The 14,622-nt window shown below is 37.7% G+C and overlaps 1 protein-coding gene across 4 annotated transcripts in view; it reads left to right on the forward strand.

The window, feature by feature from the left end:
• LOC114301197 (ARM repeat superfamily protein) overlaps positions 1-14,103 on the forward strand; it is a 56,238-nt gene extending 42,135 nt beyond the window's left edge. For 3 of the 4 annotated variants that reach the window (XM_082869969.1, XM_082869970.1, XM_082869971.1), the window contains exons 29-44: positions 2,538-2,596; positions 3,500-3,639; positions 3,740-3,921; positions 5,119-5,247; positions 5,328-5,413; positions 5,546-5,661; positions 5,748-5,860; positions 7,991-8,114; positions 8,391-8,512; positions 8,769-8,955; positions 9,049-9,241; positions 10,454-10,778; positions 11,406-11,545; positions 12,590-12,714; positions 12,807-13,008; positions 13,728-14,103. In XM_082869969.1, coding sequence (XP_082726095.1) covers positions 2,538-2,596; positions 3,500-3,639; positions 3,740-3,921; positions 5,119-5,247; positions 5,328-5,413; positions 5,546-5,661; positions 5,748-5,860; positions 7,991-8,114; positions 8,391-8,512; positions 8,769-8,955; positions 9,049-9,241; positions 10,454-10,778; positions 11,406-11,545; positions 12,590-12,714; positions 12,807-13,008; positions 13,728-13,812 — 2,328 coding nt within the window. In that variant the 3' untranslated portion in view covers positions 13,813-14,103. Of the gene's footprint in view, positions 1-2,537; positions 2,597-3,499; positions 3,640-3,739; positions 3,922-5,118; positions 5,248-5,327; positions 5,414-5,545; positions 5,662-5,747; positions 5,861-7,990; positions 8,115-8,390; positions 8,513-8,768; positions 8,956-9,048; positions 9,242-10,453; positions 10,779-11,405; positions 11,546-12,572; positions 12,715-12,806; positions 13,009-13,727 lie in introns of all 4 variants that reach the window. The other variant, XR_014330274.1, reaches the window with a different exon arrangement.
• Positions 14,104-14,622: the final 519 nt, after the last annotated feature.

The following is a 14,622-nucleotide window of genomic DNA, read 5'->3' on the forward strand; positions in this document are numbered from 1 at the left end:
AACCAGATATATGGTCAGAAACACCAGAATCAATAATCCATGGCACAGAGGTATGAGATAGCAATGCATATGGGGAGGAAGCCAAGTTACCTGAATTGGCGAAAGAAGAAGAGGGTGCACCTATGGCCAAAGTGGAGGTGCGAAGGTCTAGCAAGTGGCGAAGAGTGATCTCAAAAACCAAGGCAGATAACCCCGAAACATCAGCAGCCAGTGAGACAACGGGAGATGAAGGTGGTGGCTCAACTGTGTCGAAAAGATGAGCCCAAGTATTGGCCCCTCAGCTTCACGACGAGCCAAATCTACCGCCGCAAGTATCAGGACGGTCTCCTTGACGACCAAAAGGAGTCCCATACAGCTTCCAACAAGTCTCTCGGATGTGTCGAGGTCTATAGTAGTAGTCATAAAAAAGATTATCCTTCTCAGATAAAGGACGAGAACCATGAGACACACTCGCCAACTCGGGAAGGTACAGAAACCAAAGCAGGACGATCAGTAGTGGTAGAAGGAAGTATCGTAGAGCGGCGACTCTCTTTATTCTGCACAAAAGCAAAGGCTTCCTAGAGAGAAGGAAGCACATCCATGCCAAGTACTCTGCTCGGAACCGGATCATACTCCACATTTAGGCCTTTCAAGAACTTGAAGACCTGCTCTTACGCCACAAACTTCTGGTAACCAGCAGAATCAGTGGGACAGACAAGTTTGTAATCTTGAAGGTGATCAAGCCGCTTCCACCCACTGCTAAGGAAGGTAAAATACTGGAGGATAGTCTGCTCACCTTGTACCGACCGTTCAATGGAGTGACGTAACTCGAAAGCCTGTGAGAAGTTCCCCTTCCTGGAGTAAGTAGTTGCTACGGCCTCCCAAATATCCTGAGCTGTGTTCATAGACAAGTAGCTCTCTCCAATCTCCGGAACCATAGAATGGATCAACCAGCCCATAATCAGAGAATTGGTGATCTCTCACTGGTCATAACGAGGTCGGTGATACTGGGTGCCTAGACCCGCCCATCAACATATTCCATCTTCTCCCTACTCTTCAAGAAAATAGTCAGACTTTGCGACCACACTAGGTAGTTCTGATCATTAAATAGAGAGGTGGTGATTCTAAAGCCAGTATTGAGGTTATTAGTCATAGTGGAAGGGATAATAGAACTCTCGCCCTAAGATGGCGGAGAGGTGGTAGATTAACTGGTCAAATCCGCCATGAAGACTCTACTAATTATTCCTCAAACACGATGCCAAGCACAAACCCAGAAGATGAGAGTGGAGGAATAAGCACAACAGTAACGATAAAAGTATAAAGAATTAAAAATCTACAGTTTTTTTTTCCTTGTACTGTTTTTACATCACCAGAGTAATTTTTTATTTTTTTTATTTTTTAGTCTACTTGGGCACTATGTTTACCTTACTAGAAGACTGTGTTTGACATCACCAAACCACTGCGTAAGAGACGGGACTTCGTATTACATAACCAGAATACTTCGAAGGGCAGGAACCACCCTAGGCGACCCTAGAGGGACTGGCGACTTCGACCAGACTAGCAGCAAGGCTGGTCGGCCCCCTAGGAACCCTCTGTAGTGGCTGGAGAGGCCTGCTGAGGTAGAGGGAAGCCTGGGCTATGGCTGTCGAAGGGAGAAAAGGGACTGGGAGACCTTGGTAGTGACTGTCGGGGTTAGAGGCAAGAGAGACGAGGCTGTGGGGTTACTTGAAGGCTGTCGGGTGGCTGTTTGGGGATGTCGTATGGTCTACAAGAGAGTGGAGATCACCTATAGTGATGGGTAACAGAGAAGGAGAGTTGGTTAGGGCATGGCTCTGATACCATGAAAGTTTAGAGAAGAGAGAGAGATAGGGAATATGTTAGATCTCATCCCCTTTTATAGTGATAACAATGAGTAATTACAGGAGTACCATAAGGCATAAATTGGGCCAGCCCATTACATCAATCAAGGGAGAAATAAAATAAAATAAGAGTAAAATATAACAAATATTCTTTCCTATTCTAACAGGAAACGCCCCTAGTATTGTCATCAATCCCAAAGTGGAGAAAGAAATTTTGAGATTGATCCTAGTATTCTCAACTTAAATTCCTGTAGCATGATTTTTGTAGCCTGTTAATTTAGGACCTCACACCCTTATAGAGATTTTTAGGATTCCATGATTATAGTGAACTCCCTGCTGCAGAACAGTAATATCATTGTACTCTGCTTATCCTACAGTATCTTATGCCTTACAAAAATGTTCTCGCAACCATTACAGTTATATTATAAATTAAATTGCCGACAATAGAATAACATACATCTTGATCACTATATTGTCTGTCTATCTTTTTGAAAATCATTCTGTTCATGCTTTTTCCGCCCTATGCTATGGCTGTTGTAGTACATGACATTTGTAACCTCATTTGTTTTGTCTGTTACATTTTTGTATGTCAGAGATTCTTCAGATCACTATTTTCTTTTTAAAAAATCAGTTGTGCATATACAATGTTATCTTGGTCTGTATTTTAGATTCATGCTGATTTAAATTCTTCTCTGCTAGAGTCTACGTATCATTATGAATGATGGGCTCTCATCTATTCCTGCAGACTGCCTTCATGTGTAAGTTACTGTTTTAACATTTTCAATAATTTCTTCTATGCATTTTTTCTTTGTATCTTTTTACTTGTTACAATTCCATATTTGTATGTATATATATATATCACTCTGAAAATTTCAATGCTTGTTAAAGGAGCTTTGATTTATGCTAATGTTAGCCAAACAATACAGTCAAGAGTTTTCTAAAAAAAGGCTAATAGCATAACATTTACATTTGGAATGCACATGCTAATGCCATGCAATAAATTTGGTGATCCTAAAACATATCACAATTCTTCCTGCAGCTTTGTATATATCACTGCACACATGCAATAAATTTAAAATCTGTGTACCCCTGGTGTTGAACCTTTTAGTCACTCCATAATTTTTATTTTTATTTTTAAATTTGTATTTCAAAAAATAACCGTTGGTTTTACATGTTCATTTTATGCTAATCATGCATGCCAAATTTCAGGTCAATTGAACACTGGATATCTCAGCTACACAGTCCACCACCAAATTATAGTCATATTTTACTAACAAAATCCTTTATTGCATAGCTTTTATTGTTGTTCCCCTTTAGTCTCCTTCTGCGTATTATTTTTACTCTGTTAAAAAAGACCCTTGTTGCAGTATTACCATTAGTACTACTTTGGTTTTATTTTTTAACTTCATAACCATATTCTGCTTTTAAATTCACGACACTGTATGGACTCCATGTTGGAGTTTCCTGATCCCTAAGACCAAGGGCATTTTTGGTTCATATGGCCCCTACTTTTAGCAAACTAGGGAACTACAACTCCTTTCTTGGGGTAAGGCTTTTTGAATTTGGAATGTTTCCATGTAAGTTTGGTTTGTAAATATCTTTTATGTTGTGCATGCTCGATACTTGTTCGAATAATACCAGTATTAAACTAATTTTTGCAGATGTATAGATGTTACTGGAGCATATAGTGCTCAGAAGACTGCACTGAATATAAGCTTAACAGCTGTAGGCCTTTTGTGGACTACGACTGATTTTATTGCAAAAGGGCTTCTCTACGGGGTCACAGAGGAAGAGGGAACAGGTTCAGATGGCACTGTAAATATACTAATTAATCACTTAGTTTCCTTTACTTCGAATTTATACAAATAAGTTCATTTTTCCTCTGTGTTGCGACATTACAGGACTTGTGGATATGCATTTCACTCCAAAGAAAATGGACAATGTAAATAGGGAAGAACAGGCTACAAATACTATAAATAGAGTTAGTGACCAATCATTCTTGATGAATATAGTTGATCGTGACAAGTTGCTATTTTCTGTTTTCTCATTGCTTCAAAAGCTAGGAGCTGATGAGAGGCCAGAGGTATGATAATTTGTATCACTAGACCATGCCTACATTTTGTTGTTGCCAGAATTTCATAGCTGCATGAAAAATTCGTTATTATTTTTTCAATGAAACAATGCTCAAAATTAAGTGGTAATTCATTATTATTTGTTTAATGAAACAATGTTCAAAATTAAGTGGTAATGATTGATTCTATGTTGCAAATTTGATGCCATGACATTTCCTATCTAATGTCATGATATTTACGACACTATGGACTCCATCTTTTAAATTCACAACACTTCATTTGTCCATCCTAGCACATTCCTGAGAAATCTAAAGAAATCATTTCTGTGGTTGTATTAATTGTACCTATTTAGCTCTAAGTCTCGGTATTTGAAGTGTGAGTGTGTGTGTGTGTGTCTGCTATTGCTTGGGTCTTTGGATGTGTGGCACTCCCAGCTTCTTGTTTTGTCCTTCCTTTGTCTCCATTGTAGAATGTTTTTATTTTCTGTTTTCTTGTAATTGCCAGATTCTACACTGTATCCTCTTTATTTGTTTGTATATCTTGTCTAGCGTTCTCTCAGATAGCCGCCAACTGCCTAGTTGGTCTCTGCCCTTGTTCATTTAGCCTGGGGTCTGCTCCTTGTATGGTATCCAATTTTTTATATAAGATCCTCTTACTTTCCAAAAAATAAAAATCAGGCACTGACATTCAGTAGCAGGTCTCTCTTGTTTTTTGTAGTTATGCTATGTTTTGGACTTATTGGTCTATGCCCAACCTGTTATTTTGCTGTGCATAAAGGAATGGAAAGCTTTTTAGAGATCGTAGTTATCTGTAAAAACAAATTAGATGTGATAAATGGAAGTTATACTTATAATGGGCAAAATTCTGGAGGAGATACTTCTGGTGCTGTGATTTAAGTGCTTGTAAGTTTTGGATGAACACTCGGGACGTGACACTCTATTGGTGAGGGGAAAAGTTGCATATTTGTGTGTATATATATTCTATTTTCTGGTAATATTATCTGATATTACCATTGTTCGTGCAAAACAACTTCTTCTTTCATATATATTCTACTTCCGTCATTATTTATCGTCTTGTACCATTTTCTGATTTCCTTGCTGATTTGCATGTGTTCTACCTATCCATCAGGGAGATGTATAGAATTTGTTACTAATTTTGTCTGTTGTCATTAAAACCTTTTTGACTGTGGAGGGACCAATATTTTTCAGGTCAGAAATTCTGCTGTCAGGACACTTTTTCAAACACTTGGAAGTCATGGGCAGAAACTTTCCAAGAGTATGTGGGAGGATTGTCTCTGGAATTATGTCTTCCCCACATTAGATCGTGCTTCGCACATGGTAAACTCAGAAGATTAAAAACAAAATGCATTAAGCTTTCTTGTTGCATTTGTTAGATGTTCTGAATCTTTTGAGTGTAGGCCGCAACATCATCAAAAGCTGAATGGCAAGGGAAAGAGCTTGGAACACGAGGAGGAAAAGCAGTACACATGCTCATACATCATAGGTATATACAATTTAATTATTTCGTCTTGATCCCAAAACAAACTTTTCTATTTTCCTGTTTTTGTTTTTTTTCTTTTTCCTTTTTTTTGAATCCAGTTGTACAAGCTATGTCATCTCTTTGATGGATTTGCAGCCGCAACACTGCTCAGAAACAGTGGGATGAAACACTGGTATTAGTACTGGGCGGAATAGGACGACTTCTACGATCTTTCTTTCCTTTCCTTAGAAGTTTGAGCAATTTTTGGTCGGGTAAGTCAACTTGACTTTTTATTATAGTGTATTAATGTCGTCATCACGAAATCCATTGGCTAATATTTTAGATGTAATATGTACAGGATGGGAATCGTTGCTTCTTTTCGTTAAGAATAGCATTTTACATGGTAGTAAAGAGGTTGCTCTTGCAGCAATAAATTGCTTGCAGTCCACGGTCATTTCTCATTCTCCTAAGGTAAAATTTCCATATTACAACTACTTCTACTTCATCTTTGAAGTGAAATATGTTGTATGACTATTGTTTCCCTGAAATGCCTGTTATGATAATTGTGGGTATTTGCATCACTCTTGCTACATGGTGAGCCTCATGGGTGCCACATGATATCCACTTCAAGTTTATCAGCCTCCGTGTGCCAGATCCTCAGGGTGCCATGGTATCCCCCATATTAATTAATTGTGGTTGTGTGCCTAGCTTAAGTGGGGGCATAGAAACCATGAAAGTATGGTAGCTTGACCTGCTAACGAATTTGGTCCATAGTTGCAGGTTAATGCACCAATTGATTGAGTCAAAATTTCAAGAGCCCTGAGGCATGACCTATAGCACCCTTTGCTTGAGCCAAGTCTCACCTGCCCAACCATGCTTGCTCAACAGTGTCATGGCATGACATGCTACATGCTCAAATAGTCGGGCTCCTACCAAACCACGACCACTCATACCCTATGAAGCACGGACACCTCTCTGAAGGCTGCGTATCAGTGTCGGATACGGACATGCGTCGGACACGCGGTTGGCACGTGTCCGACACGTCGCAGAAGGTGTCCGAATTTTTTTTTTATTTTTTTGCAACCGGACACGTAACGGACACGTTTGGATACGTTCGGGACACGTTCAGGGTGAAACTCATAATTTATGAAACTTCTGTGGGGTCAATTTTTAAAAAGCAAAAACAGAACATGTAATCTAATGCTCGTTGATCGACAGAGAGAGTAGAAGAGAAAGAGAACAGAGAGAACACCTGGTCGCATATGGGTGGTCGTTCGTCGCTCATCGCTCGTCGGTGGTTGTTTGTTGGTGGTCGGTCGTCGGTGGTCTGCTATCTAAGGTACAACTTCTTCTTCTTCTTCTTCGATCTTCTTCGTCTTCTCCGATCTTCTCTCTCGTCTCTCTCAATCGCTTTCAGTCGCGCTCTCTCTCTCTCTCTCTCGCAGTCGCTCTCTTGCTTTCTCTCTTTTTTGATCTGCTTTGACCTCTTCATTTCTTTTCTTTTATCTGATTTTTTTTTTCTTTTATAGGGTCAGTTTTTAGTGTAATTTATCTGTCCCTCTCTCTTTTATTTTTTTTCTTTTTCTGATTTCATTTTATATTTTCTTTTCTCTCACTCTGCCTCTCTTATTTTAGTGTATATATATATTTTGTTGATTAATTTTGTTAATTTTAATAATATATGTTTATCAATTTTATTATAAGAATTAATTTTTAATTATGAAACAATGGCTATTACGGGTGGTATTTTTTATTACCTTTCTATGATTCTTTTTTTTTAATAATTTTATGACATATAATAATAAATTTAGTTATATATATTGAACATGTCCCCAGCGTGTCGTGTCCCCTATTTTTCAAAAATTTGCATTTTTGCGTGTCCGTGTCGTGTCGCGTGTCTGTGTCCGTGCTTCATAGCTCATACCTCATTCCCATAGGGTATGGCAAACAGTGGCCAAGAGTACCACTCAGCCAAGCCGAGGTAGCAATGCTCGGCAGCAGCATGTTCTGGCTCCTACTAGTTTGGCCATGTCTCCCCTATGTCCTTTACCCTCTAGGTAAGACTTCTACATATTAACTTTGCCATCCTAGGCTGGGAGCAAGGCACCAGAGCCTGGGTATCCACCACTTGAGAGCGTTGGAGGATTGTGGCTTGGAGACTAAGAACAAGGGCTCGTCAAAGTTGCTTGGCTTGTCCCCCTTGAAGAACAATCCCTCCTTGACTAGCCTTAGAGAGAGTGGCATTGACCCAAGCACCTGACACCTGCTGCTGTATTTCTTTTTCCTGGCCATAGTATACAACGTTATAAAACTACGAGACGTAGACCAAATTCCTCCGCTCTATCAGCCCAAGTGAAGTCAGCCACCTGTCCAGAGGTGAGCTAGCCTCCAAGTGAAGTCAGCCACCTGTCTTGGTACTCTTCTCCTCCATCTCCCGAAACTCTTGGCTATTGAAGTGTCAACGATCTTCCCAGAGGTCCACAACTAGCCACCTCATACCTTTGCCTACAATAAGCATGATCTGATTTGACTTGTAATTAGCAGTGGTTTTCTGCATCTGCTTTTCTTCTATGTTCTAACTAAAGTTATAATCTGAATCAGGGAAACTTGCCATTGGATTACCTGAAATCAGTTCTTGATGTTTATGAGCTTGTTCTTCAGAATTCAGAAAACTATGGTGATAATGCAGCCAGCAAGGTGAAACAAGAGATTTTACAGGGTCTTGGTAATACATTATGGCAACATGGATTATAATTAGTTTATTTATTGTTTTTCTTTACTCGTATAGTTGAGCACATATTACAATTACTTGAAAAATCAAGATATCCATCTTATCTGTGAAGTGTTTGAGGCAGACACTGTGATTTCTTTTTGTCAAAAATGATTTGATCATGGAGACATGGATACTTACTGATTCTGTTGTTTCTTTCTTCCAGTAAGGGCACTGTATTTTGAGCAAGAAGCATAATTGTATTTATTTGCAACTTCAATTTTTGGACAGGAGAATTGTATGAGCAAGCACAAGCGATGTTTGACAATGCCATGTACACACGGTTACTAGCAATCGTACATATGGCAGTCAAACAAGCCAAGTTTACAAATTACCACTTTGAAGCAGAATTTGTAAGTCAATTTTTTCATTCCATAATGGTAGATTTCCTTCAACCCCAAAATCATTGAAACCTTGACTGCTACTGTATTTCTTTTTCCTGGCCGTAGTATACAATGTTATAAAACAATATAACAAAACATAAAACATTTTTTGTGCTTTATCTTCTTTTTTTTTTTTTAGAGAGAACATAACTTGAATTATTGAGTTGGTCTGAGTTTCCACTGCAGATGTATTCTTGATAATGAAATTCCAGCTGCTTTTCTCCAGGGACATGTTCCACCTGTGCAGCGTACTGTTCTGGAAATCTTACCGCTGTTACATCCGGCAGAGCATCTTTCGTCAATGTGGTCTTTCTTTCTAGGGGAACTTTTGCATTACCTTCCATTTTCTGATTCTTCGGTACAGAGTGTAGAGGACAAGCCAGAGCAAACCAGCACTGCACATCATATTCACGGTACAGAATTGGCACCCGACATGGATTTTTTTTTTTTTTTTTTTTTTTCTGTTTGAGATGAACGACAATTTGAAATTAAGTTACATTTCACAGACAATAATAAGATGATAAAGCCTGAGGTTCCTGATGGGACGGATCTCATATCCCCAAACACTTCTACGACAGCTGGCATCTCAAGCTATCTGCTTGCTGAGAAGCTTGTTCCTGTTCTTGTGGATCTTTTCTTACAGGCTCCTGCAATAGAAAAGTATAATATTTTTCCTGAAATTGTTCAAGGTCTTGGAAGGTAAATTTGCTTAATTCCCTGATACTAATTTTGCAAATGCTGAAAATGTGCTGAGTGCTGGGATGCAGCCTGTTTGTCAATGTTGTTCACTCTTTTGTTAGTATCCTGGCAGTCTCATAGTTAAATTCACTAAAATATAGAAGTGCTATAACAATATCACTGAACTCTTCTTGACACTGCCGTCCCTCCGTGATAGCTTATCAAAGAGTGAGAAACTAACATTTCGAAGAACTCTTTCTTTCTTGTAAATAAAAGCTAGGTCTTTATTCAATTATGTATCCTAAAATCAGCTTTCAAGGTTATTGTAGAGATCTCACATGTGACAGGCTTTTATTTCTTAATTTTTGTTATTTAATCTTCAGGATTCTGGCTTAGTTTCTCCAATCTTTCCTTATGTTTCTATGCATGTTCCACATACTTATATTGAAGAAGTTTAATTGGGATCTAGACAGAATCCAGCACAAACATAAGTTCTTTTGATGGGCATCAAAGCCTTATTTTATTTAAATCTTCTCAATTGGCCTTGTGCCACTGATTATGGTCTAGTTACTAGTCAGTAATCTTATGATGGCTTCTTTTGGGGGAATCGTAGTCTCTCGTCTTTATGGCTAACCTCCCTGCCTTTTTTCAGTTTGATTCATTAGTTACACGATTGATAGATTTCATACTGATTTTTCATGTATGAAACACAAGCACACATTCACTTTTGCGGCATCATTTATGCACATGTGGATTACAGTAGAATCACTTCAAGGAAAGTCAAGTTTTCATGTCTCTTATCCATGTTACATGGACACTTCAAAATTTGTGAAATACCCTTGTCGAACACTTGACATTTGAGTAGGGATATAGGATATCTGTCCAACATGTCTTGACATATGCAGTAAGCTTAAGTAGTAGTGTAACAGTGTTTACATCCATTCATAACACTCTCATTCTATGCATAATATTATGTTATATTGTAAACATCATTATACCCTAAAATATAAAATAATTGTTCAAGAAATATGAAATATAACTGTGTCCTGGTGTCATTAGACATGAGAATTAGATGAATCCTACTCTTAGACACATACCTGCACAGCACCCAACATTCATACTGAGTCCATGTAACATAGCCCCTCATCATTACCTTCTTTCTACACATGATATTCATAAGAGATAGCTGCTCTTGTTTGCCTATTGAGATGTATCTTATTTTTTGATATATAGATGTATGACTACAAGAAGAGACAACCCTGAAGGTGGGCTTTGGAGATTAGCTGTTGAAGGCTTCAACCGTATTCTTGTTGATGATGTCAGCAAATTAACAACAAATTGTGGGCCAGACACAACTGTTAGTAGACCTGCAAGAATACGTATCTGGAAAGAAGTTGCAGATGTTTATGAAAGATTCCTAGTGGGCTACTGCGGACGAGCCCTCCCTTCAAATTCTATGTCAGCTACAGTGCTCAAGTCTGATGAGTCTCTTGAGATGAATATTTTAGACATTTTGGGTGACAAGATTCTGAAGTCGGAAATTGATGCGCCATCTGATGTAATCTTCTTGCTTACTTAACACGTAGAAATAGCTTAATTTGATGCCTTGTCTTTAGTTGAGGAACCCCGATTTGATTGGCTTTATGTAGAAATCTTGTTTTTTCATTGTTATAATTATAATTATTGTTTTAATATTTTTAGTTTTGTTATTGTTGTTATGACTGAGCATGATAATTATTCTTAATTTTAATGTCTACATAAAATGACAATCGTGATGAAATACTCGTGTCCAAATAATAATGACAGCATATGAGAATTATAATAATGGTAGCAGTAGAGAAGGGACTTATATGATAATAAAAATATAATAATTAAAACACTCACTGGGAAAAGAAAAAATGAATAACAGATCAAACTTTTGTGTAGAGAAAGCATAATCTAACACCAGTTTTACTCATTTACTGCCTCTGAATACGGCTCAGTTCCTGATATTTCAATTATTTATACCAAACTATTTGTCTATCCTTAAAATAAAGAAGATGCCATTGTTTGTTTTCTTCTTTGTGAATCACTTACTTGGGTAGGAAGATACGAAAATTGAGTTCTCAGATATCTAGAAGCACCTTGTTTTTCAGAGAAATGGTTTGCAAGTTTCATTATTGTTCTTGAACATTGATTTTGACAGATTTTGCGACGACTAGTTTTGACCATGGACCGTTGTGCATCGCGAACATGCTCTCTGCCTGTTGAAACTGTGGAGCTCATGCCTTCCCACTGTAGCAGATTCTCTTTGACTTGCTTGCAGAAGCTATTTTCACTAAGCAGGTATAGATTGCATACGGTGATGGCATCCATTCCTGAGAGCTTATAGATTATGTGCTTGTGAGGAGTTATTCCTTATATTGCTTTGGTTATTGATCATAATGATTTTTTTGTGAGGATTATTGATCAAATTCTGAAGAGGGGCCACTTGTTGATCAGTGGTTAAAACTTGACCTACTAACCTTGAGGTTGTAGCTTCAAACATGAGGACAACCACTTTGCTCCTTGTGCAAATTTTACAAAATGTTAGATTTGTTCCCAATCTACCCCCTCTCAGACCCCCTTCAAAACAGTTGATTGATGAGACCTTATCCCATTGATTTAGTATACTGGATGTGTACATTGTTATTAGTTAGTCTCGTTAACATGTAATTATTTTTGTGATATCCCACAACGTTAGAATATGAAATGTTAGTATGGTATATAATGAAAAGTAGACTACTACTAGCACCTTGGGCTTAAGCTTTTGAGTCATGTTAGTAGATCCACTCCAATCAAGTTGTTGGGCCAATAGGCTACTTGGGGCATTACAAATGGTACGAGATTTGAATCCAAGCAGAAGTGTGGGCCCCACACGCGAGGACACGTGTGCCCTTGCGGGAGAGAAGGGGGGGCAGCATGGCCAGCTTGCGAGTCTCTTTGGAGTCTTGGAATCTCACTTTGCTCGGGGAGGTGTAAGTGAAGTATCATAAGATGCAACAAGGGTGTTGTGTATTTGAGTGGGGGAGATTGTGATAATCCACATAGAAGATAGAATATAAAATATTTGTATGGTATGTAGTGAACCAAGTAGACTACTACTAGCCACTTGGGCTTAAGCTTTTGAGTCATGTTGGTAGACCCCACTCCAATTGAGTAGTTGTGTAGGCTACTTGGAGCATGACAATTTGCTTACTAAATCATGTCACCATCTCCATACATCATTTCTTGTAACTGAATCAGAAACGTCTTCTTGTTGGTAGCAATCTTTTGTTTGTTTCAAAATCTCTGTAAAATTCATGTACAAAGCTATTGTTAACCCTTGACGCAGTAATACTTTGTTCACAGTTGCAACAATGAAGTCAGTTGCCACAACTTGGCTGGATCTGAAGTTAACAAAATTTCGATCATGATACTCCTGACAAGGTGTGAAGACATCTTGAGAAAATTTCTGATTGACGAGAATGACTTGGGTGTGTTACTTCTCTAGTCTAATAAGTGATTTTTGAACATTTCTCTCCTCCCAAGGTAATGTAGTGTTGATGATCAAACTGTCTATATGCAGGTGGCCGTCAATTGCCAACAGCAAGACTTGAAGAAATAATATTTGTCCTTCAAGAGCTGGCTCGTCTGGTAATACATTCAGATACAGCATCCGTTCTTCCATTACATCCATATTTGAAAGGAGGCCTTACAAAGGAGAATCACAACAAGCGTCCACATCTGTTTGTTCTGTTTCCGTCTTTTTGTGAGCTTGTTATATCCAGGTAAGAGAAATCTTTTAAGTTTAAAAAAACTTGTTAGACAACTGGAGGCACAGAAATGATTGAAATAAATATTGTAAGGGTTCCTGAAAGAGGAGCTTCACAATAGTACACTATGCCTTTAGAATAACACCACGTTGTACAGATATGAAGTTTGTCACTCGCTTAAATAAATTATTTTTTTATTATTTTGAATGAAGTAACGTAAAATTTGACCAAAAGTTTGTGATAAAAAACTTGACACAGATTTCTATCAGGTTTGGCGAAGTTGTAATGAAGATGAGGCCATCAACTTAATTAATGGCATGATAATAAAGAATAGGATTGGAAAAAAATGAAATTGCATGTAGAGTTTAGAGACTTCTTTTTAACTTGCTAGATATTGTTTCCAACTGCTGACTTATATCATGCTTCTGATGAATAGCACACTGTGACGAAGCATATCTTTTTGGGTTACTTACACTTTACTCTCCTCAACTATCACTAAATATCACTTTACCCCCTGAACTTCAAAACCGCATATTTAGACCCCCTCAACTATCAAAAAAACATGCAAAGAACCCTTTCTAGAGAGGGTGAAAGTCAAACAATTTTAATACTTGAGGAGTCTAAATGTATGGTTTTAAAAATTAGGGAGATAAGATGGTATTCTAATTTCTGATAACTTTTTTCATGTAGGATTTAGTATTTTTTTTTAATATCTTGTGCCTTTCCATGGACAGGGAAGGTAGAGTAAGAGAGCTAGTTCAGGTATTGCTTAGACTCATCAGTACGGAATTGGCGCTGGATAAAATTAACCTAAGCTAGTTGAATCACACGAAAAAAAGCTCTCTGTCGATCCATTCAAGTTCTGTTTGTCCATACGAGGTTTTAGTTGAGGAAATTTTTCTCTTCCTCCAATTTTCATTGTTTATTATATAGTTGTCTGTACATTAAAATTTTTTTTTTTTAATTGTTTTATAACTGTTTGAAAAGCTACCTCAGGGCAATTATTTTGTGGTATTTTATAATTGAATCAGTTTTTTGACCTGTTAACAGTTCCAGTGAATCAAAATGTGAACTATTCTTTTGATATGGAATGGAAAATATGTTCTTGAAGGCTTAGTTGCAAATTATGCTTTAAGTTATTTTTTGTGATTTTAGATTTAGGCAATAACTGTCCAGTTGAAGGTCTATGCTGACCTAAGAAAATAATAGTTAATTATTTTCGGTTTGAGAAAGGTTCTGTTTGGTTTTTATGGTACTATTATATATAGAATCATTTTTAGAATAAGCAAGATATGTATTGCTTCTGAAGGTTGAGAGTCGAGACAAAGGAATCCCTTTTACAAGGCCTAAGGTCTGGGATTCAAGATAATTAATTTTTTTCTGTTTATTTAAGATATTTTTATTTAATAAAATTGTAGGCATAAGTTGCGTCAATCAATTTGACATAAACTCCGAGTGGTGATTCATCCCACTAATTTTTGGACCATTAATAGCTCTAATGAGCTTAAAAAAAAAAAAACAAACAAACAAACAAACTCAAGCCAAAACATCACATCACTTTGGTGGGGGTCACTGTGCCACATTATTAGTGATGCTCTAGAGCTCTCAATTTAGTACTCTAAAACATTA

The sequence above is a fragment of the Camellia sinensis genome, chromosome 5 (assembly GCF_055761805.1).
Source record: "Camellia sinensis isolate YWXY chromosome 5, ASM5576180v1, whole genome shotgun sequence".
Taxonomy (NCBI): Eukaryota; Viridiplantae; Streptophyta; class Magnoliopsida; order Ericales; family Theaceae; genus Camellia; species Camellia sinensis.